The sequence below is a fragment of the Curcuma longa genome, chromosome 11 (assembly GCF_044706935.1).
Source record: "Curcuma longa cultivar G26 ecotype Majalengka, Jawa Barat chromosome 11, ITB_CL_G26_1.1, whole genome shotgun sequence".
Classification (NCBI taxonomy): domain Eukaryota; kingdom Viridiplantae; phylum Streptophyta; class Magnoliopsida; order Zingiberales; family Zingiberaceae; genus Curcuma; species Curcuma longa.
In genome coordinates, this window is record NC_133871.1 from 24,976,189 (window position 1) to 24,996,832 (window position 20,644).

A 20,644-nucleotide genomic window follows, 5' to 3' on the forward strand; every position below is an offset into this window, starting at 1 on the left:
TTTAATATCAAACTTATTTATAAGCATCTCCAACATAGTAAATAAATTTATTTTTGTTTTATTTTTGCAAAGTTAACCAAAAATGAAAACTTGAATTAGATAAATCTCTCAAAAATTTGACAATTGATATCTTTTAAGATTACTAACTATTTACATGTCCTTATAATAATTATAGGAGCCACGATGTATAATTCTTATAGATCAATATTTAAGGACTTAGTGAAAGTATACTTTGTGATAAACTTTGGTACTAATTAAAGTTTGTTCTCAAGGAATCTAATATAAAAACCGAAATTATCTTTTTTTTATATTTTATATACATTATACTCTTTTTTTAAAAAAAATAAAAGGTGATGCTTTAAGCCTTATATTGTTTATTATTAAATAATGCATGATATTCTTCAACATATCATGCTGTTAATTTATAATATTCTGCAATAAATGATTCTTAACAGCAATGAATGGCCATAGATTAGAAAAACTAAATACAATTAAAAGCTGATTAGTAAATCTAACCTGACTGTAATTAAACATTTCAGTAAGCTTTAATCAGAATTCCTAAAACCACATCTAAATTACCAAAATAAAGTTTTGAGATCAACCAATAAATTTAATAGATATGTTGATAATGGTGACTTGGATTACACTATGATTATTTATTTAATCTTGACTTGAAATTGAGAAAAATATTATATTATTTGCAAATAAACAGGTTAATTTCGTGCTTCTTGTTCTGATCTTCCTGGATTTTACTTCAATTTTGTGCAAGGGTATACGCCAGTGAATCAAGGACATTTAAAATAAATAAATAAATAAAATAAAATAAAATAAAATATTTTCTAATCAATAAATATGCAAAAACTAATATATAATTGCACTTTTTCGAATCCAACTAAACCGAAGGTTTAAAATATATATTAAAATTTAATTTTCTTGTTGAATTCTCTAGAACAACCATTAATGCGCCCGGACAGTAGGTTATATCAATCTGTTTTATAGCGTTGTATCATTTACGAAGTTATTATTTAATACCACCTAAAATATAGATTATCATCCATAATAAAGATTGATATATCATCTACAAATACCACCTTAGAAACGATTTAAAAATCATTGCAAATCCTCTTTATTATAAATTTTATATATAAACAGATAAACTATACATGATCCACAGGCAAATAATTTATGAATTGAACAAATACATTATCATTTAAGCAGAGGTTCTGAAAGACATAGAAAAGACCCTTAAGCAACACCTCGAACATCAAACAAAATATACAAACAGAGAACCTTTTTTTTTACAAATAATCATACATAAAATGATAAATATGCGATATCAAGATCAGGAGACACAACAATGGAATGATGAACACAAAATGGATGGTGGCATTGCACAAGCTACTGGAAGTGAACATTAAAGCTTTTTGCTCAAAAACGAACAGACCTCCACCAAGCTGCCATGGAGAGCACAATAACTGAACCAAAATAGGAACAAGAAACCTTGCTCCTTATTGTGAGCGGTGAGCCGTGCTTCAGAGCTGAAAAGGAAAGGAGATTAACATATCGTTTTGGTAGGACATGATTAAGCTCTATGGTACAACCAGTAAGCAAGCATAAGAGTAAACATGAAAAGGCCAAAATAATAGATTCACGCATTGAGCACAAGATCAGCAAACAAGAAGTTGGAATATGAGATATCAAACCAACCTGAAGCATAGAAACAACAAGGTCTTATTGTTGGAATCAGAATTTAAAGGAGTCAAAGATGAAATAGCAACAATCATTGCTATCCGGTCATTCCGTCATTCAAGTTTCAGTTTCTTGAATTCTGAATTAAGTTTATTGCAGGAACAGAATGAGGCACAATTCTTATTATCTTCATGTTTCCTAACTCTAAGCATAATTATGGAACATATATTGAAAATTGTCTAGTGAGAACCATTAAATATATGAAACTTTATAGTTTTTATGACAAACATATGAATAAAATGGACTGCCTGATAAGGAAGAGCTTGTAAACACAATTAGGATGCCAAATGAGCAACTCATACTTGAAAAAGAAGGATGGATTATTTGCGCCTCGTTGATGCGGGACCTCTAACAGCCTTAATACTCTGTGAATCTCTAAAGCAAACAAAATGTACGAGTGTTTTTCCATTGGGATACACTGCAAATACGCTGCTCCCGATCCGTTTATTGCAAAGAGAGCACATGCTATCAGCATCAACTTTCAATATTGCTCGACGGCAATTATAAAGCTCTTCTTTGACCTGTTAAGTATGGATAACACCAATAAGGCGTTCAATTAAATGTATCAAATCCTATACATACACCATTAGAAGTGTAAATTTGATGGAGAAAACTTAACAAGGCAGTATATAGAATGTGTAAATATATCTGCAGAAGAATAATTCCACTGTTCACTTCAATGTCATTTAATCTCCAAAGCAAACATAATTGCAAGCCCACAACCAAATGTATATGGAAAAATACCTGCAAATTCTCATTGAATGTCAAGTTCTTGATGACTGAAGAGTTTTGGCGACGTTCAATAGATTTTCTGAGGAGGGGCTTGAGAAAGGGAATCAAATCCTGACATTGTAAAATTGCTAATTTAAGATGAAAGAAATTTTCAGGAAAGCAAATAGATTGCGAGAAAAATCTTTAGGTATCACTAATATATACAAATTTGCCAAGGAATTTCTGAAGGATCATTAATATTATATACTAATAAAGAGTAACCCTGCCCAGACACCTGAGTTCCTTGATTGTTTGTAAAATGAGCAACTGTTAGTGTGAAGTGCATGTTTTAGTTTACCAAGTTATTAATTAAGGAATCTCCAGAAAAAAAGAACCATGTAAATTAATCATTCAAGTTAATGTTGATAGAAGGAACTAAATCTATTGATTATATTGCACTTTTATAATTGTTTGTACTAGCGGTAGTGAAGGAATATAACAACCTAATATTCACATATCTTGAATGATTGGAGAACAGGGACCATGCCTCTGTTCCATCCTCAGTGGAAGACAACGTGTCTCTTCCTGGCAGCTACTCCTAGGAAAAAATACATGGGGTCCTTTGATTGGATGGATCTGGCTTTATGTACACGCCAAATGGAACAATCGAGTTTGCCAACAAAAAGTTAGGCAGGTAAAATAGATCTCCACAAAGCTTATGAGGATGATTGCCTTTTGGCTACATTTACTCACCGAGAAGTGCTTGCTTAAGCTCTCTCACTTTTACACATTGAGAAGAATGCTCCCTCTGACCCATTTTCTCTCTACAATTCTCTCTCCTCTTAACTTGCACTCCCTAGTCTGCCTCTCATGCAAAGAATGTCCTCCTACCTATGTATATAAGGTAGTAGGCAACTGAGATTGCACTCCATTTGCTTGAGAAAAAAATAGTGCCACATTATGATGATGAATCATTTGCAGGTGAAAACAGTCAAACAATTTTATCATTTTGTCTAATTAATCAAGATCCACATACAATTTAAACACAATTACTATGTAAAAGAACATCAATATAAATAGGTGTATGCAACATATGCTACCTTATAGTAATTACAAGAATTGAAATCTGAGGACCAGTCAAAAAGTAGTAGTACCTGAAGCTTTATGTCTCTTGGTAAAACACGCAGTGCCTGAGCACCATTTATCCTGTCCCATCTCTGGCTTAAAAGATCAAGTGCTTCATTTAACATAATTGAATCTCCCTCATCAGTTACCTCATCTACATCGCCATCACTTCGACTGCTATCAGTGCCACTGAGGCTGATACGCAAATCGTCAGCTCTTTCAATTTCAACAATCTTCTTAGACTGACGGCTGATCTTAGCTTTAGCATAACCAGATTTTGGAATTCCAGCGCTTTGTGAAATTCCTGTAAATGGATTTGCAGTTCTTTGCTCAAGCTCTTTAATTGCCCTCCTCGGGTTAAGATAAATTTGCAGAAGAGTTAGGTAAATATTAGTATTTGCTCTTGATGGTTGTTGGAGTGCTGTATCATAAACATGGTCACAATAGGAGAGTGCTAGTTCTGGCAATTGAAGCTGCACAAGTGACAAGTCCACACAGTAATTTTTTGTTTATCCAACCAGATAGGAATCAACAAGGTAAAACAATTTTAAACAACTCGATTTTGAAAGTTCAAAAAAGCAGCAGAAGAGCTTGCTTAATACCTTGTGAACATAAAGAGATAATGCTAACTGGTGCTGATTCAACCGACCAAGTAAAATTGCACGCTCCTCATAGAGAGCATCAATAGGAAGCCTCTTTAACAAATCATCAGTATTATAACCTGAAATGTTGTCGAGGGCAGAGATCAACTTCCTCCGAGTCGGGGAATAGAGTTTCTCATCCCATTTTTGTTGTTCCTTGAGATCTTTGAACCAGTCAACTACTTCTGAGAGGTATAGATGAACCTTACATGTTATAGGAAAAGTTCAACAAATGATATTCTAGACTAGAGAATTGAATAATAAACATGGATAAAGTTCAATACCAGCTCATTTTGAAGCTTTGGGTTGATTGCATTTTCAGTCATAGAAAGCATAAGCTCTAAATATGTTGACTGCATGTTTGGAGCATTCTGCTTCAGGTAAGAATTCACCAGTTCTGCTGGAACATTTCCAGACAAGAAGAGCTCGATAGTCTCTGTCGGGCAGCTTTCAAGAACATTCATTGAGAACTCTAATACAATCATGGGATCAGTCCTGCAAAGAGGCTGCAAAAGAAATAAGCTCAACCTCCCATGAATCTTGCAGTAGATCAACATAGGTGTGTCCAATATTTGGTTCCCGTAAAATCAAACACAACGAAATTTATTTATTTTTTGTTTGATTTATTAATTTGGTTAGGTTTGATAAATATAGTTCAGTTTCGGTTTCTTTTCTGAAAATCAGTGTAAACTGAAAAATTAAAATATTATTTGTAATGTTTTCATAGTTCCATTTATGAAAAATTTGCCTATAGCATTATTCTTTAAATTCTAACTAACATATAAATGATAAAACTTCTTTAATTTTTCCAGTACTGTATATGATGAATAGCTTCAATTATATACAAATTATTCTTCATTATCAATGTTGAATATTTCTAATAATTATATTTTTAAAGATTAAATTGCTAACATGAGTTTTATAGTGTTAATACTACATAATAGTTTTGATAAAAAAAACTATGCTAATTCAGTTTAAACAAAACTAAACCAAATTAACATGATAATTTTCATTTGATTTCAGTTTAGCTTATAACCTTATTCAGGTTGGTCTGGTTCACAAAAAAAAGGATAAAAAATTAGGTGTATCCTTTCTGGTTCAATTTGAACAGAATGGACACTCCTAGATCAACGAATGGGATGAAAAGTGATGCAACTGGTTTCTAGTGATATGCAGCTAAATTTATACAAAGAAATAATTTCAAGTGAAACAGGTTCCTTATTAGAAACTGTGCCAAGTTCAACGGAGAATAACAGTAAGATAAACAAATCTCAATGCATAAAATGATTTATGCTTCTTTTTTGTACCTTGAGATACTCGATAATCATATTTGGCCTGAACTTCATAGTGTGCTCAGACTTTGTTTCTCCACCAGAATTTGATTCCTCAATAAGCTGATTAATAAGTTTGAGGGCATCACGGTGCATTTCATTGTACTTATAAAGTTCCAAAAGCACTGTGTACTGACATTTTTCCATAAGAAATTTTTCACAAATCTTCAAGTCACAGTAGTTTGATCCTTTCAGAAACTCCAGTGCACCAGATGGCTGTCCAGTAAGAATCAGAGCTTGGAGAAGAGCAGTGTCAAGTACAGTTGCCATTTCTCTAGCAACAGAGCCGATATGGGTATTACCACGTTTCTGAGAGAAAAAAAACAAATCTTTCTTAGATACCAGAAATTCTCTAGCTTGGAGTTAAGTTACTACTTTTACAATTTACCAACAACCTATGTTAACATGGACTTCAACAAGTATTGTGGCTAGAGCATGATTAAATTGCTTATAGAGATTCAGCATATGCCTGGGAATTTTAGCTATCTTCCTGCTTGGTATGGAAACAATGTTCTTATAAGTTAGAATTAGGATGGTGTATCTGTGTATGCATTTTTAATGAACATAAATATTGAACATTAAACATTAAACTGAAACTTAACAACTGTATCTGTGTGTGCATTTGATAGTAAGCACATAGTTTTAACAAGCAAGTACAATTATTAGGCAATGGCCCATTACTCCATAACCTCACGTAACATTTGTATGAGGCAGCCATAACATTTTATAACTAGTTTTTAGTTTGTATAGAGTGTTACTTTTCAGCATACTGCCAACCACACCAGTATCATACAGACCAAAGTCCATAATGGTACTAGCACTGACCGAGATTTTGAGCCACTAAAAGTGTACGTGTCATGTGCACAAGACAACTAGACATGCAAAGTATCAGATGGCTATTCCCTATTAAATTCTGGATGCAGAAATTTTCATCCCAGTTCTACTACATACCTTATCTCAGCATCAGATCCCATTCGTAGGTTTGCTACTTGTATCCATCAATCACATTATTCCATGCAATAGGAAGGATAGGGAATTCTGAAGGAAAATATATCCCTTTTGTGTGGTAAAGTTGTTATGCCAATAAAGTGGAGAATTTTTCCCATGCAATGAACTTCAGGATCTCCATCAGTTGCTACCGTTGATTAAGTAAGCAATTATGAATTGGAATAAGTGTAGTCAAGTTTCCCTCAGTTATAGTTTAAACAAGCCCTTGCCCTTCTAAATCAAACAAAAAAAAAAAAGAAAAAAAACTGAGAGGTGGTTTTGGACATGGGATACAGAATAAGTCAGTGCTAAAATGTTGATAAGACTCACAAAAACATATAGGAGAGACCAATGTTTAAATCCTAACTTCTTTGGATGAGAAGCTGATTAGTAGTTTACAATCATGTCATGCATAGGCGTCCAGTAGTAAAATTTCCACAAACTATTTAGCTCCTCAATGAAGGATCAATGTGTTAGTAGAACTGAAGGGAACAACTTGGTAAAACATGTAATATAACTAACAAGGTTTAAAGTATCATTCTGTGTCATAATTTCGGTCCCTAGTCAGAACAGCAAGGTGTCAGTGCCATATTGTGTCGACACTCAGCATGCGTGAATCATGCCAAGGTTAATTCAAACAGGTTTTGCTCCTTTAATTCCTTTTCACTTAGTTTATTGCCATAAAAATAAAGCATAACAGGTACATAATGAGTTGAATTAAAATCTTATTGTATTAGACTTTACAAATGCTTAATATGCTTCAGCATGGCAAGATAAATTCATAATAGTTTTACTCTTTAATCCCCTTCCACTAAGCTTTTTTATTTCTAAAAAAAGGCCATAGCAATAAGATAATTATATTAAAATTTAATAGTATCCCTAATAATTGGCATGCTTTAGTATGCATTGGAGCGTATTGAGGTGAGAATGAGTTTTACTCTTTTAATCTCTTCCCGCTTTAACTTATTTACTTTTAAAGTAAAACTATACAAATCTGATAGCCAGTTAAATTAAAATTTCAGAGAAACAAGTTAGAAAAATATAAGAAACATCTATATCTCAATTAAGAGATATTAATCGAGAAATCATTAATTGAATTCATCTTGACAGACATGTAAAAAAGTACAGAACTATGCCAAGTGTGAGCACATTATAGTTCTCCTCAGGTTAGGTTGCACATGAGATTACCCATGCCAACCAATATCAAGTTTTGAAATAGCCAACATCAGCCATGCCACTCGGTATGACACAAAATTTTAAATTGTGATAAGTAGTCATATAGAAATAGTAACATGAAAGATTGGCTAAACTTGATATAAAAGAGATTACTGCATATCAACTAGTATCGAATTTTAGTAACATAATGGAAAGGTAAATTTCAGCCATGTCACTTGGCATGAGCAGTATTATAGAAAAAGTAACATCATAGACCAAACCAAATCTACATTGGTGTCTATTGGTTTGTCTATAGATGGTCAAAGTGGGAAACTAACCAATGCCTTATGAAATTCCAGATCTTCAAAATCAGTAACACAACATATAAAATCAACCATTTCCTTAAATACAAGTTAAAGATGATGTGATGCACTTAGTAATTGTATCTGTTCTTTGTCCATGGACCTTCAGAATATTAAATTATTCATATTGCTTAAAGATTTAATCCAAGGTTATTCGTGACATTCTAGGGACATACAACTTCATAATATATTATACTAATCTAAGAATTAACTGGTAATCATCAGCAGTACTATAAAGAAGAACATATACCTTACTTGAAGCCTTTGACCTATATGGTTCATATGATGATATACTATCCTGCACAACCTCCTCGGTAACCTCAGCTGTAGCCCTTTCAAATATTCCATATCTTTTCTTCTGCAAGAACTTTACAAGAGCCATAAGGGCATTGTGGTTCATTTTCTTATTCTCAAGCATGGGGTTACCGGATTCATTCTGTTGGGACAGTAAAGACGAATCTATCTCATCTGAGGCATCAGAGGAAGCCCTTGAAAGAAGAAGCTCATCATTAGAGTCTACAAACTTCTCGGGCAGAGGAATCGTATGCAGATTGGGAAGTAGGATTGATGGATACAGTGACAAAACATATGTTATATCCACTTGTGAAGCCAGAAATTCTTCCATAGCCTCCTCATAGCTCCCATTATCAAATAAATGATGAGCATATCTGGAGAATGATGCATAACATGTCATTTCTCAGGAAATTTTTTTTTGTGAGTTTTGTAAAAGACATAACTATGATTACACATTAGAAATGCAACAGAAGTATAATAAAGAGTTTTTTTTTCTTAGTCCAATCTCATAAGTGATTTCTAGAGCCACATCCATCCAACTTCTCTGCTAGATTATGGATCTAAACCTTAATTGACAAATTATCAGTTCAATCTTTAAGTTATAATTTACTTATTAATTCTTATGTAAAACAACTAACATGCAGTAGCACTGTAATCAACTGTAAACATCTCTGAAATTATCTAACAAAAGCATAGGTAACAATATATGACTCAGTTATATGATACAACAATAGACTAACTTTGATGCTTTTCTAAGTGATAGGTAGTGAAAACAAAATTATAATTCTCCGGTCAATTAACATACTAAAGACGTACATTCTTAATGAAAATAAATACCTAATGTGTATTGAACTTTCTTTGGAAGCTCTAAGTGATGCATCCTCAGGAGGGAGTAGCTTACACAAAGACAAGGCCTCTTCAAAATTTCCAGAAGCTGTTAATTGTACAATCTGTAAAGAGTAATCATTTTTTTCAAAATAAAAAAATAAAGGATAGTGCTAGTTGATAAATTCAAGAAAAAAAACTTAGATAAATAAGTCATCTGACAAACAAATCATCAAGCAGTGTAACTGTGTAAATCACAACTATTTGGAATTTGCTACATCAATCTTATCCTCCACCAAACTCATGCAAGCTATATCAATAACAATGTTCAGATCAATCAAGCCACTTTTTATTCCATTAACTAGAGTTTTATTTGCTTACTATCTACCTGTTACATTAACCAGAGTAAAAAATTGACTATGTTGTCAAGATTAATTGTTTTCCACCTAAAGAGGTTGCAACTTACTAATGTATATCCAGACAAAAAAATAAAAAAATAACTTAAGTGGGCAATTTTAACTTTTATTTCGTTTATTGGAAACATAATCATCATGCATAACCCAGTTTTAGACACTCAAAACCTTTCCTAGGAGAAAATAGAGATTCTATTTGCAGGCAGGTCACGTGCTATTAAAATAACTAATCAGGCATATAAAATTTGGTCAAGTGCATGAAGCATACCTGTGCACCAAGAGGTACAGGTAGCAGACCATAAACAGCATTGCTTAATGCAGCAATCAAGGAACTGTTGCTTTGAAGAAGCATGCGTACATCACGAAGACCAACTGTCTGAATCAATGGATAAGGAGCTCTAAGGGACCGTATCTGTAAAAAGTATGATATGTGAGAATCTTGCAAATCAATAAAACAATTAGAGAGAAAGCAGAATAACCTTTCACTTACCTCAATATGCCTTGGTAGACGACCTATTGCATATGGTTTTTGAATAATAACAGAACCTGGTGTCTCGGACCAGCATATCCTGCCATCTTGAAGAAGCTTTCCGTTTTGATCGACAAAAACTCCAATGTTATCCTACAGTCATATATAAGCGAATAAATTCTGAGTGGAAGTAGTAATAATTAATGAAGTCAATCATATGAAGAAATGTGTCTCCATTTCATTGTTATAAAAGCAAACAAGATGCATCATAATTCCCCATGTAGAAGGCAAATAAGCAAAACTGCAAAAATGATTCTCTAAATAAATAATTCTACCTTTTCCCACCATTCACTTTATTTTAGATTACAACACTTATTCATGCAGATGGTAAGCAGCAAATCATGGACAAGCAATTGGTCTATTGGTGACTCCCCTTCCCCTTTCTTGGTACTAGCTACACCACCATGAAGGTACAGCTCTTAAAAAAGTTGCACTTTTAGGTACAGATGTATTCTCCAATGTTTTAACCATGTACCATACTCCTTTCACTCTTAGGACTCATTGTATTTGCAAAAATCTAACATAAGATAAGCAGCCAAACATAGGTAATTTCAGGTTGATCGACAAAACGAAAGAGTCCCATATGAAACATGCAAGATCATGTATAAGCATGGAATCTACAAGAATATCAATGTGTACAACAATCGACATTATGAACACACATGAACTTGAATAAATAATTGGAACAAAAATATAGGAAGCATGTCACTGACATGACTCAACAACATGCCCAAGCACAGGCGAATCACACTGTTTAGAAAAAGGAAATACTTAAAAAAGGATATGGTACAAATAAGAAAGCAGTTGAACGGAATACAAAGGGTAGATGATTCAAAAAAAAGAAAAAATTAAAAAAATAATAGAAATATAAAAAAAAGACTAAATGTAAAAAAGGAAACACACACATATTACTGAAAAAGAGGTGGCAGTAGCAAAAAGGATAGATATTAAGTGTTTATTTTTCACATCATCCTCAACTTTAGAATATTGGACACTTGTCATCCTCCTAAAAGAAGTACATTATTAAAGACCAAAATCCGAATGAAGATGCAAAATTCTAAAATTACCCATAATAAGGTATGTTCTTGTCATCAAAAATGATTTTACTAAAACTCTATTTTCGTCTGCAAATAAGTACATACATGTTTGAGAAATGGTACAACATAAAAGGAATCCAGTAAATAGGGAAAAAGTTTTAAAAAAAACCTTTCCAAGAAGCAGTTCTTCGGGGGAAAGAGGAGCAACCAATGAAGGAGCAATTCTCCCTGAAGAAAATATCTCTGATAATGCACCAGTGGTACTATTCATTATCATATATTCTCTTCTGACACCAACACATATGTTTTCCCCACACCAAGCCATAGATTTCACTACATCAGGAACACCAAAGTCCTTGATCTCCACAAATTCTCTACCACCTTCAAAAAGAGTTCAGATGGCATCAGTCCTTTGATACCAAATGATGCCTATTAAAAGAAAATGATACAAAAAAGAAATCATGATGCCTACTATAAAAAAACATTGAAAAAACTAACAGGCTCCTTTGTGCATGCTTCTAAGGGAATCTAAAAAAAAGGTTTTCCAAAGTAAACTCTTCACAAAAAAACCACCGTAAGCAGATGAGTCAATAAGTGAAAATTGGGTGAAATAGAAAAGAGCATGATATCGAAATTGTGTGCAAGAAAGGAGTAAAGATTTACATTCCCACTGTAAAATTAGTAACAAAAAATTGCCAAAAAATAGTTCCGCTAAGCTTTAACAAAAGCTACTGTTGATATAGTATGTCTCTTGCTCTCAGGTTCCAGTTGTAATAAACATTGTCATTTTCTCCAAATCTTATGCTTTATCAATTCAAAGTTGTGAAAATATTTTATCAGGAAAATCAATCAGACCTCTTTCTTGATAGCTAATTGATTCAGATTGATAAAGAAGCCAATAAAGAAACAGCAAGAATCATTAGTTTACTAAGGCATTTTATTATTATGCAACCATTGAAGCATTTTTGTAAAGGAACGAAAAAAACACAAAAATATGACTATTTTTTAAAAAATAAGCATGTAAGGTGTAAGCACAAGCATTACAAAGTGTTCAATAATTGTGATCACAGCTACTGGATTATCAAGCTTTACAAAAACTATATAAAGAACATTCATTTTGCATATGAATTGTTTCTTAGAAGTACGAGCATCAATTAACCAAACTATGAGTAAGAAAAGGACGAGGTTAGGGCGTTCAATTTCCAAAAAACAAAGGGCTGCCTCATTCATGAAACCACAACCTTAGATCACCCAATTGGCAAGTGAAAGTTGGCAACTAGGAAGAAAGTTTGAGAGAAGGTGGTCGAGTACGCACCATCAAGCCGATAAATTGCGACCCTCTTCTGCCTCCCCACGCAAAGAAATCCCTTGCGGTCATCCCAGCAGAATATATGAGCACCCTTCGTCTTCCCAATCGCCACCACCGTCTCCAGATTTGGGAGCCGGTGGAGGGCGACCCACTCCGAGAGGGAGAGGAGGAGGTCCCGCGACTGGCACACCTCCATCGCCAGCGGGGCCCGCTTCCAGAACCCCGATACTGTCCTCTCCAAAACGTAGTCCTCCCTCTGGATCTCTAGGTCGTCCGGCGGCGGTCCATCATCTCCACCACCGTCTCCGGCGGCGGAGGAGGGGGCGTAAATGCGGAGGGACGAATCAGAGCATCCGAGGAGGATTTTGGAGCCGTAGGCGACGGCCGCATCGATCCTCGCCGACGAACCCTTAAGGAGCTCCACCAAGTCGTAGGCGTTGTGCACCATCTTCTCCTCTCTCTCTCTCTCTCGCTCGCTCGCTCGCTCTGTCGCGAAATAATTCCAATAGAGATTAAAAGTTCGAGCTGATAAGATCTCCTCCAAGGGTTTCATCGAGCTCTTGTAACCTGAGGGTTTTAAATCGTTGAATCGATCCGCAAGAGGGAGGATCTGTCGTATAAAGAGAATTGTATGATTGATTCTACAGTATCACTTGGACACGATCTTTAAAACTGCTTCTGTATATGATTGTCCGTCGGTAATTATTGGTCATTTTTTCCCTTTTAACAAAAATTGTGATAATAATAATTAATATCTCAATATACGATTTATTTGGAGACAATAGTTCACAAAGAAGGAATTATTATTAACATTTAGAAAAATAATATATTGGTAAAAATCTCAAAAATGGCAGTCATTTAAAAAAAATCAAAATAAATTACTTCACTATAATTAAAACCATCTTAAACTTATTCTACTAGCCAAAATCAAACTTTATTTTATTCCGCATAGCCTTATTATTCCATTACAACCTTATTAATTTATTCTGCGACACTCTCGAGTACGTTAGTCAACTCTTCCTTTCTCCTGTCGAGGGCTAAATATTGCTATCTCATTTCCTCTGTTGAACTTGAGCCTCCGAGCCTCCTCCCTTGAGATGCGGTAGGAGTTCATCAGCACCTCCACTGGGATTCCTCGAAGAAGCGATGCTTTACCCACAACATGGCTAGCCAACGCATTCTCGTTGGTCTTGAATGAGATCCACTCAAACTGCTCGCTCTCTGCCTTCTTGACTACTATGTGTTGCTGTGGGATCACCAACAGCTGTCCTTGCCGGAGCTCGCCGTCGAACACGGTTCGACCTCGGTGGCCCACCACCTGCACGCGACCACTTCCCCTTACCACATACATGACACTGTGAGCATTGATATTCCAGTGAGGTGGTTGAATTGCATTCTGCATATATACAAGAGAAGAGAAGAGAAAATGTCAATATAAATGTTTATACTTTAGTAACGATGTGAATGATCGATCGATATACCCGTCGAAGAACTCCTCTTTCAGCGCTGAGTTGGATGAACCGAAGGATGGGAAGCTTTTGGATGTTGAGGCTAGTGAGCCTTCCAGCGCGTGGATTGTAGTAGTCGGCAAGAGTGGGATTGGCAATGTTTAGTCTGTTCTTGAGGGTGCAGTAGGTTTCCTCCAGTCCATTACGTTCGCATGATGATGATCCCCTCCTCTCCTGTGTCTCTTCTCTTTCCTCTCTCTCTTGCTCTCGAGCTTCCTGCTCAGCAGCACGCCTCTGCGGTTCCAACATTTGCAGCCCTCTCTCCACGCGAACAATGTCGCCTCTGTCGTCGTTTAGATTTTGAATCTTTCTCACGACTTCCTTGTCGACTCCCATAGCCTCAGCCAGTAGCTCCACTTCGAAGCCGCTCAGGAGGTTATTACCCTTCTGTTGCTGGAATCTCTCTTCTGCCTCCTGTGCGCTTTGCTCCTGGAGTTGTCTCTCTCTACCCGCCAATAGAAATTGCTAAACGCACATAATTAAAATCAATTAGTTAATATTGTTTGCTGATAAATTAGTAAACTGCTAATCGGAACTGACTCTGTGTTGGCGATCGAGTTGGTTGGCGTTGCTGCTAGTGTCGACGACGGCGATTGCTATGATAGGAACTTCACCGTTATTGTAGACCCAATTAGCGACGCCGGCGGGGTATGCGAGAACATCGCCCTCGCGGAAGAATTGAACCCTTTGGTGCTCGTCCCTGAAACGTTGGCTCTGGCTATCGACTTCCTCTTCCCATTGTTGCTCAAAACTTTGTCGCAGAGATTGGAATGATTCTGGGCAACCAGGAATCACGGTTCCTGAGATACCCCTGCCTGCACATTTGCACATACACATATATACACTATCAATGAGGAAATTAAAAGAAGATGAACTATATATGCGTCGATCGATCGATGCCGCGTATATACCTTGGACTATGTAGACGAGTTTAGGGGCATTGGAGTAGTAAGGCAAGACGAGGCCTCTCGGTTGAACGGTGCGCCGGTAGGCGACTACGCCGGCACACTGCAACTGCTCATGAAATTGGTCAAAGTACTCGGTGAAGCCAGCCTCCGACGGCACGCGACGCGTGGGTTCGAGGGCGGCGAGGCGCTCGAGCTGGCATTGGCTCCGGTAGCCAAGACGACGTTGGGTCAACAACGGCTGGCCGGAACCCTGCTGGCCGAAGCTGAACTGGGCAAGAGAGGGGAGAAAGCAAAGGGCGAGGGAGAGGAGCAAGAGAGCTGTGGAGTTAGCCATCGGCGATTATGTGATTCGATGCGCTGTGATGGAGAGCAAGGAATTGAAGAGCTATTTATAGGCTAAAAAGAGATGAACAGAGGTTGGTGGAGATATATATATGGTTATAAGATTTGTTGCAAATTGAATGATTTGGTGAGAAGCAGACAATGTGCATCGGTTGTGAAGCTCAACCTCCCACTGCAAACAACATGTGAGCATGCAACAACAAAAGCTTCGGCTCCAGCCGTCATTTAAATTGGATTTAAAAATTTAAAATTTTTATTTTTTTAATTTTTTTGATAGTGTTGATCCGTAAGAGCAACTGCAATGGACGTAACGCCCACGTCACTTTGGTGGTTGACCATTGGTCGATCACATGGTAGTGGTCGACCACCTGATCGACCACCACCACATGTGGTCGATCAACTGATCGACCCCCGTGTAAAAATTTAACCGCGTACTACGTGGGACCCATCCACTGTCTCGATTAACACGTTCAATGTTCTCAACGTGTTAAATATCTCTCTCCTCTCTCACTCTTCCACGTTCTTTTCTCTTTCTTCCACATCACCCTATTAACGCGCGATTAACGTGCGTTGCGGATGCTCTAACCTGTAATCCATTTTGGAGCATTTTAGTTATTTTCAAACTTACAGTGTCATGATGAAAGAAGAGAAACTGTAGGGGGCGGAATCAAAATTTTCCTTTGATAAAATCTCTGGCGCGTTCAAATATGGCGCTCTTCATCAGAAATAGGAAAGGAGAGGGATATGGAGATTGGGAGATGGTGTCCGCCGGCGGGGTCGTCGTCGTCGTATTTTTCGTCCTGCTCTATCTCTCCATCTCTCCGCCACCGCCTGGTCGAGTTCCTCCTCCACGCGACGTCGGTATCTTCTCATCGCCCGACTCATCGCCCCTCTGACTTTGATCGATTCCTAAACCTAATCCTATTTTTCTTATCCTAACACACAGCAACTCCAGTGTCGTCCGATTGTCAAGTACACCGCTTTAACCTTCTTTGTCGATCGATTCCTACCATCTCTTTGCAGGTATATTACTGGTTAAACCGTTCCCCCTTCCGTCTGTGAGTATCTCTTATCGGTCCTGTTCGGTCTCTATTTTCCATGTAGGAAAGCCCCATCGTTGGAGGAGAAGGATGGTGGGAGCTGGCTTCTGCGACCTGTCAGGGAGAGCAATTTGCAGCTCTTTTCCTTGGCCTCGATTTGGATTTCCAACAAAGTAAGATACAATTCCTTCTCTCGGTTTCTAAAAAAGCAAAGACTTGACTTTCTGTTTGTAGGGGAAAAGTTGATATTTTTCCTTTTTCAGCATCATGTTGATTATGTTTCTCCTTTTGTGGGTTGCAGATTCATGATAGCAGCCCTTTTTCAGTCAAGAGTCTGAAGGCTTTGGGTGATAAGCTTATCACTGACCAGCATTTTACCACTAAGGATTTTGTCGAAGCCGTCAGTCCTAAAGTCCTGATTTATCTGATCAGATATGATTTATTTAATTACCTTCATTGTGATTAGTTTTAGTTGATTCATGTTTGCAGGAGTTGGTCTTCATGGAGGTATGGTTTTTCTAAGGGTTATAGGTCCTTCCATGTCAAAGTGTGCAGATTTGGGAACTGTTTTATAGGTCTCAGGATATGATATTGGAGCTTCAAGCATTGCTTTCATTTTTTTAGAGGATCTGCTCATCCAGTTCAGGTACTATGTTGGTCAATGATAGTTTTCACAATACCTTTTATCGGAATTAAGTCATGATAAGTCACAACAAGGTGAAGCGAAAGCTAGTGAGTATGTCAGATTTGATCTTTAAACAAATGCAATACAGCCTTTTAGCTTACATATACTATTCTATTAAGTCCCGGACTTTAAAAAGCAAATTGGCAACAGCCTTCAAATAGTATGATGCAGAATTCACGAATCTTCTAGTACCAACAGCCACTTTCTGGGTCCACTAACCCTTTAAAAGAGGAGCGGATTTGATTACAACTCTTCTAAGGTAGGGCAGTAGGTATTAGGTTAATTTGCTTTCTTATTTGTTAAATTAAGTTTTAGGTCCATGTTTTCAGTCTACTAAAGCTGTGAACTCTGATAAATTTATAAATTTATAACTTCACTTCAGATGGTATCATCTTATGCTGCAGAACACTATCAAAGTTAGGTGAACATGTAAGCCTCGATGCAAGCATAGATATCCTAGATCTTCTGTATGAAACAGAAGAAACTTCCATGCTTTTCACCTCTCCTTGTTTGCTTGCATCCGCTGTCCTTGTAAGTTCATTATCTTATCAATGGAAGACAATTTTCTTATCTTGATATTTCCAGTCATAAAAATCTTGTTAAGTTGTCTCACAGATTGCTGCATATGTCATCTGTGTTCCTAAGCAATGTTGGGAGTTTCCACTTATTCCTTGGGGTAAGTGCCATAAGTTTACCCTCTTCAATTTATGGTTTCTCTATGTAATCAACTTTCCGATCCTAATATAATGCAAGTTCCTTAATCTACAGTGTTTACTTTATTTTAACGGGGTAGCTCAACTGTTCATTAACGCTGACATCAGCGATAACCTGCTTTTCCTTAAATAAATAGAATTGCCTCATTCTCAAATTCTTATGTTTTTATATGTAGCTTCATTCATCATAGTTAATATGAAATTCGTGAATGGTTTGATAAACATTTTAGATTTTGATTTACAGTCAATTTGACATTCATATGGTTTACTCCATGCCGCCATGCGAACTGGTGCAATGGTGCTGTTACTAGAATATTGCTCTCCAACTCAAAGCTTATTGTGAAGTGATAGTGTCAGATTTCTTCGAGGACATTCTCTAAGCTTTTGGTTACTTTAGGATCAGCTCTGTTCCATTCTAAAGATGCCGTTTGAGCATAAGAGCCACAGATTTTGCTTTTTACTTGTAGGTATGATTCATCATGTAAAACCTCATGTAACATACAACCAATCTTTCTGTATCAAAATCTATTCCATCCCTTGCTAGATCATAAAAGGACAGACGATCAAGGGCATAGCAATATAAACTTGGCGATGTTTTATAGCATCTACAAGATCTCAATTAAAATTTCGCTAGTTCTATAATAAGCATGTATGAATATGGAAAAGAAAAAACCTGATAACTACCTTGTTTTTCAACTCACGATTGGGCAATGATGTAAGTATACATTATTGCCCTTTGACACTACCTCGAAATCTGTAACTCACTCGAGATAAAGCTGAATAGCTGTAAATTCAAATAAGAAATGAACAAATCACAAAGGCTGGTTATTATTATTATTTTTTAATGTAAAAACTTCTGTACTTATTTTCACTGGAAAGTTAGGCCTCAGTTTCATGGCAAAGTGATGAGTTATTGAAATGGCCTCTGATGATGTGTTGTATATATTCCACTTAAGTTTTGTCTGATGCATGTTCAGTGCATTATCATTCATTGTACACTAATATATGCAAATATGCATGGACCATTTTGTATATGGTTTATCAACTCATAGCAAGTACCAAAATGGTCAGCTACAGTTATGGTTAATATGTTTGCACTTTGGTTAATACTTTGTTGCCATTTGAAATATATCACGTTGTTGCAGTGAAATTTGTTACCAACTATTCAGAAGAAGAGATCGCAAAGACTGTGGCAGCAATTCTTGTCCATGTGCTAAAACCTGAGAAGGAAAAGTAGACCAAGAAAAGTCCTGCCCAGTGAGGCTTTTCAAGGTGATATCACAGCTTTGTGAATAGTCATTAAAATTCAAGTTCAGTGCAAACAACCAATACTAGTTATCAGCAAAATGGATATACTCTAAGGCATGACAAGAGCTATGCTATTTGTGGTAAAAAGTTCTAGTGGCTTGTGTAAATAATCCTTTGACAAAGCTTATAAGTGGATTTCTCAGTGTAATATACTTGGAAGCTGTACTTGTTGCTATTATCCTATACTTCGTATGATAAGTTCTTTTCATTACAAAGCAAGATGAGAAACCCAGCATTGTGGCTATCATGTTTCTATACGAGTTCATTTGTTTATTTCCTTAATCATGTCAGGGGCAGGAGGTTCAAGTTGCAGTACAAGGAGAGCAACAAACTTCATCCTTACCAACATGGTACTCAGTTCTGCTATCTGGATTATCATTTACTCATTTTTTCTCGTTCGAGCTTCCTCTTTAGCTTTGTCCAAAATAATGTCTACTTGGTTTTTCTCTTCAGTGACAGTCAATCAAATATTATCAAAGACTCAATGGCCACGGTTATACTTCTGCTCCTTAAGTTATCTATTTGACTACTCGCATTTTTCCTACGAGCCATAAGGTTCCTCCATAGGTATCTGTTCAAGCAACAATGGCATTAGGAACTATCAAAGTCCCAATCCTTCACTAGTGTCACAAAGCTGATCTCTTTGGAACTTTAGGTCATATTCATAGCCATACCCTTGACCCATTGAGGATAAGTTTGACAAGCATAAGAATGAGGTCTCAACTAATAATTGGTTAACACTTGCTCATCAGTGCTCTTGTCAAAGATAGGGATGGAAGCCTTGTCAGGATTATCAACTCCTTATTCTGGTACAGAGGAAATCACAGTAGCTGTTGCTAGATTTAACAACTAATGGGCTTCTGAAGAGGTCTCTTTGCTTCCTCTGATAAGAATAACAATGGAACCCTGTCATCAATGGCTGTTTAGATTAATGCAGTGGTTTCTTAAGCGTTTGCCAACCAAACTGAATCATTAGAAAGATTTTGGTACACGTAGATTCTTAGGAAGACAAATATGATTCTGCTAGGATTAGAATTCATCTCAAGTCTTGATTGCCTGAGTTGTTAATTTGGATCAGTTAGTAGAAAATAGGAGAGAAAAAAATATTGATGGCAGGTATACCTCCACTCATCCATGCACCTTTAGGATAAGATTCTCCATGACTGTCACTAAATTTGGTGATGCTTGAAATAATTTTATTTGTATTTATTGGTTGGTGAATGGATCATTGTTTCTTTTAATTCTTTCTTTTTTAGCTTCTTCTTTCTCCATGCTGTTCTGGATTGCTTCATGGGCTGGTGCCAAGTCACATCTTCATTTTCAGTCTCTTTTTTTTAAAAAAAAAACAAAAACAAAAACTAATTTCTTAATCCCTGCTTGCTGTCCTTTTCCAATTGTAAGTTTGCAATTTGTATGAAAATTGAATCAAATGTCTTAACGGGATTCATATCATATGCATTTGAACATTCATCCATAATCTTTGCCTAAAACCCCTTTAATAGATTCACAAATTAGGGAAACAAGGTGATGTTTTGGTGCTCTTAATTGGAGATTAGTGATGCTTTGTTAAAATCATGCTATTGCCTAGATATTCATTTCTAGGAAGGCTCTTTGTTATCAGTCATTATGAACTCAATAATCATCCACATGTCGTGGAATCGATGAATAGGAA

The 20,644-nt window shown here is 36.3% G+C and overlaps 3 protein-coding genes across 3 annotated transcripts; 1 reads left to right on the forward strand and 2 right to left on the reverse strand.

Moving 5' to 3' along the window:
• Window positions 1–1,182: 1,182 nt before the first annotated feature.
• LOC141841814 (vacuolar sorting protein 39) lies at window positions 1,183–12,929 on the reverse strand. Its single transcript, XM_074730012.1, has 13 exons — window positions 12,475–12,929; window positions 11,329–11,540; window positions 10,084–10,215; window positions 9,862–10,005; window positions 9,193–9,305; window positions 8,312–8,729; window positions 5,534–5,866; window positions 4,511–4,732; window positions 4,188–4,430; window positions 3,615–4,058; window positions 2,494–2,592; window positions 2,052–2,270; window positions 1,183–1,538 (listed from the first exon to the last, which is right to left on the reverse strand). Exons 1-12 carry the CDS (start codon window positions 12,914–12,916, stop codon window positions 2,070–2,072), a joined length of 3,003 nt encoding a protein of 1,000 aa, XP_074586113.1. The 5' UTR covers window positions 12,917–12,929; the 3' UTR covers window positions 1,183–1,538; window positions 2,052–2,069.
• Window positions 12,930–13,474: 545 nt separating this feature from the next.
• LOC141837419 (cocosin 1-like) lies at window positions 13,475–15,218 on the reverse strand. The gene is made up of 4 exons (XM_074724825.1): window positions 14,888–15,218; window positions 14,517–14,791; window positions 13,950–14,441; window positions 13,475–13,864 (listed from the first exon to the last, which is right to left on the reverse strand). The coding sequence occupies exons 1-4, from the start codon at window positions 15,216–15,218 to the stop codon at window positions 13,475–13,477; spliced, it is 1,488 nt and encodes a 495-aa protein (XP_074580926.1).
• Window positions 15,219–15,970: 752 nt separating this feature from the next.
• LOC141837627 (cyclin-J18-like) lies at window positions 15,971–18,976 on the forward strand. The gene is made up of 9 exons (XM_074725001.1): window positions 15,971–16,087; window positions 16,173–16,249; window positions 16,331–16,439; window positions 16,568–16,666; window positions 16,756–16,773; window positions 16,842–16,912; window positions 17,356–17,482; window positions 17,567–17,627; window positions 18,810–18,976. Exons 1-9 carry the CDS (start codon window positions 15,971–15,973, stop codon window positions 18,899–18,901), a joined length of 771 nt encoding a protein of 256 aa, XP_074581102.1. The 3' UTR covers window positions 18,902–18,976.
• The last annotated feature ends 1,668 nt before the right edge of the window (window positions 18,977–20,644 follow it).

Bases quoted from the DNA above. Each gene is read 5' to 3' on its own strand.
- LOC141841814 (XM_074730012.1), bottom strand. From the start codon at position 12,916: ATGGTGCACAACGCCTACGACTTGGTGGAGCTCCTTAAGGGTTCGTCG. The intron at 10,216-11,328 runs GTTTTTTTTAAA...ATATGACTGTAG, and splicing joins AAGAACTGCTTCTTGGAAAG to GATAACATTGGAGTTTTTGT. The intron at 8,730-9,192 runs GTATTTATTTTC...ATCATTCTCCAG, and splicing joins GAAAGTTCAATACACATTAG to ATATGCTCATCATTTATTTG.
- LOC141837419 (XM_074724825.1), bottom strand. From the start codon at position 15,218: ATGGCTAACTCCACAGCTCTCTTGCTCCTCTCCCTCGCCCTTTGCTTT. The intron at 14,442-14,516 runs GTCAGTTCCGAT...ATGTGCGTTTAG, and splicing joins AACTCGATCGCCAACACAGA to CAATTTCTATTGGCGGGTAG. The intron at 13,865-13,949 runs GTATATCGATCG...GTATATATGCAG, and splicing joins AAAGAGGAGTTCTTCGACGG to AATGCAATTCAACCACCTCA.
- LOC141837627 (XM_074725001.1), top strand. From the start codon at position 15,971: ATGGAGATTGGGAGATGGTGTCCGCCGGCGGGGTCGTCGTCGTCGTAT. The intron at 16,088-16,172 runs GTATCTTCTCAT...CCTAACACACAG, and splicing joins TCCTCCTCCACGCGACGTCG to CAACTCCAGTGTCGTCCGAT. The intron at 17,483-17,566 runs GTAAGTTCATTA...GTTGTCTCACAG, and splicing joins TGCTTGCATCCGCTGTCCTT to ATTGCTGCATATGTCATCTG.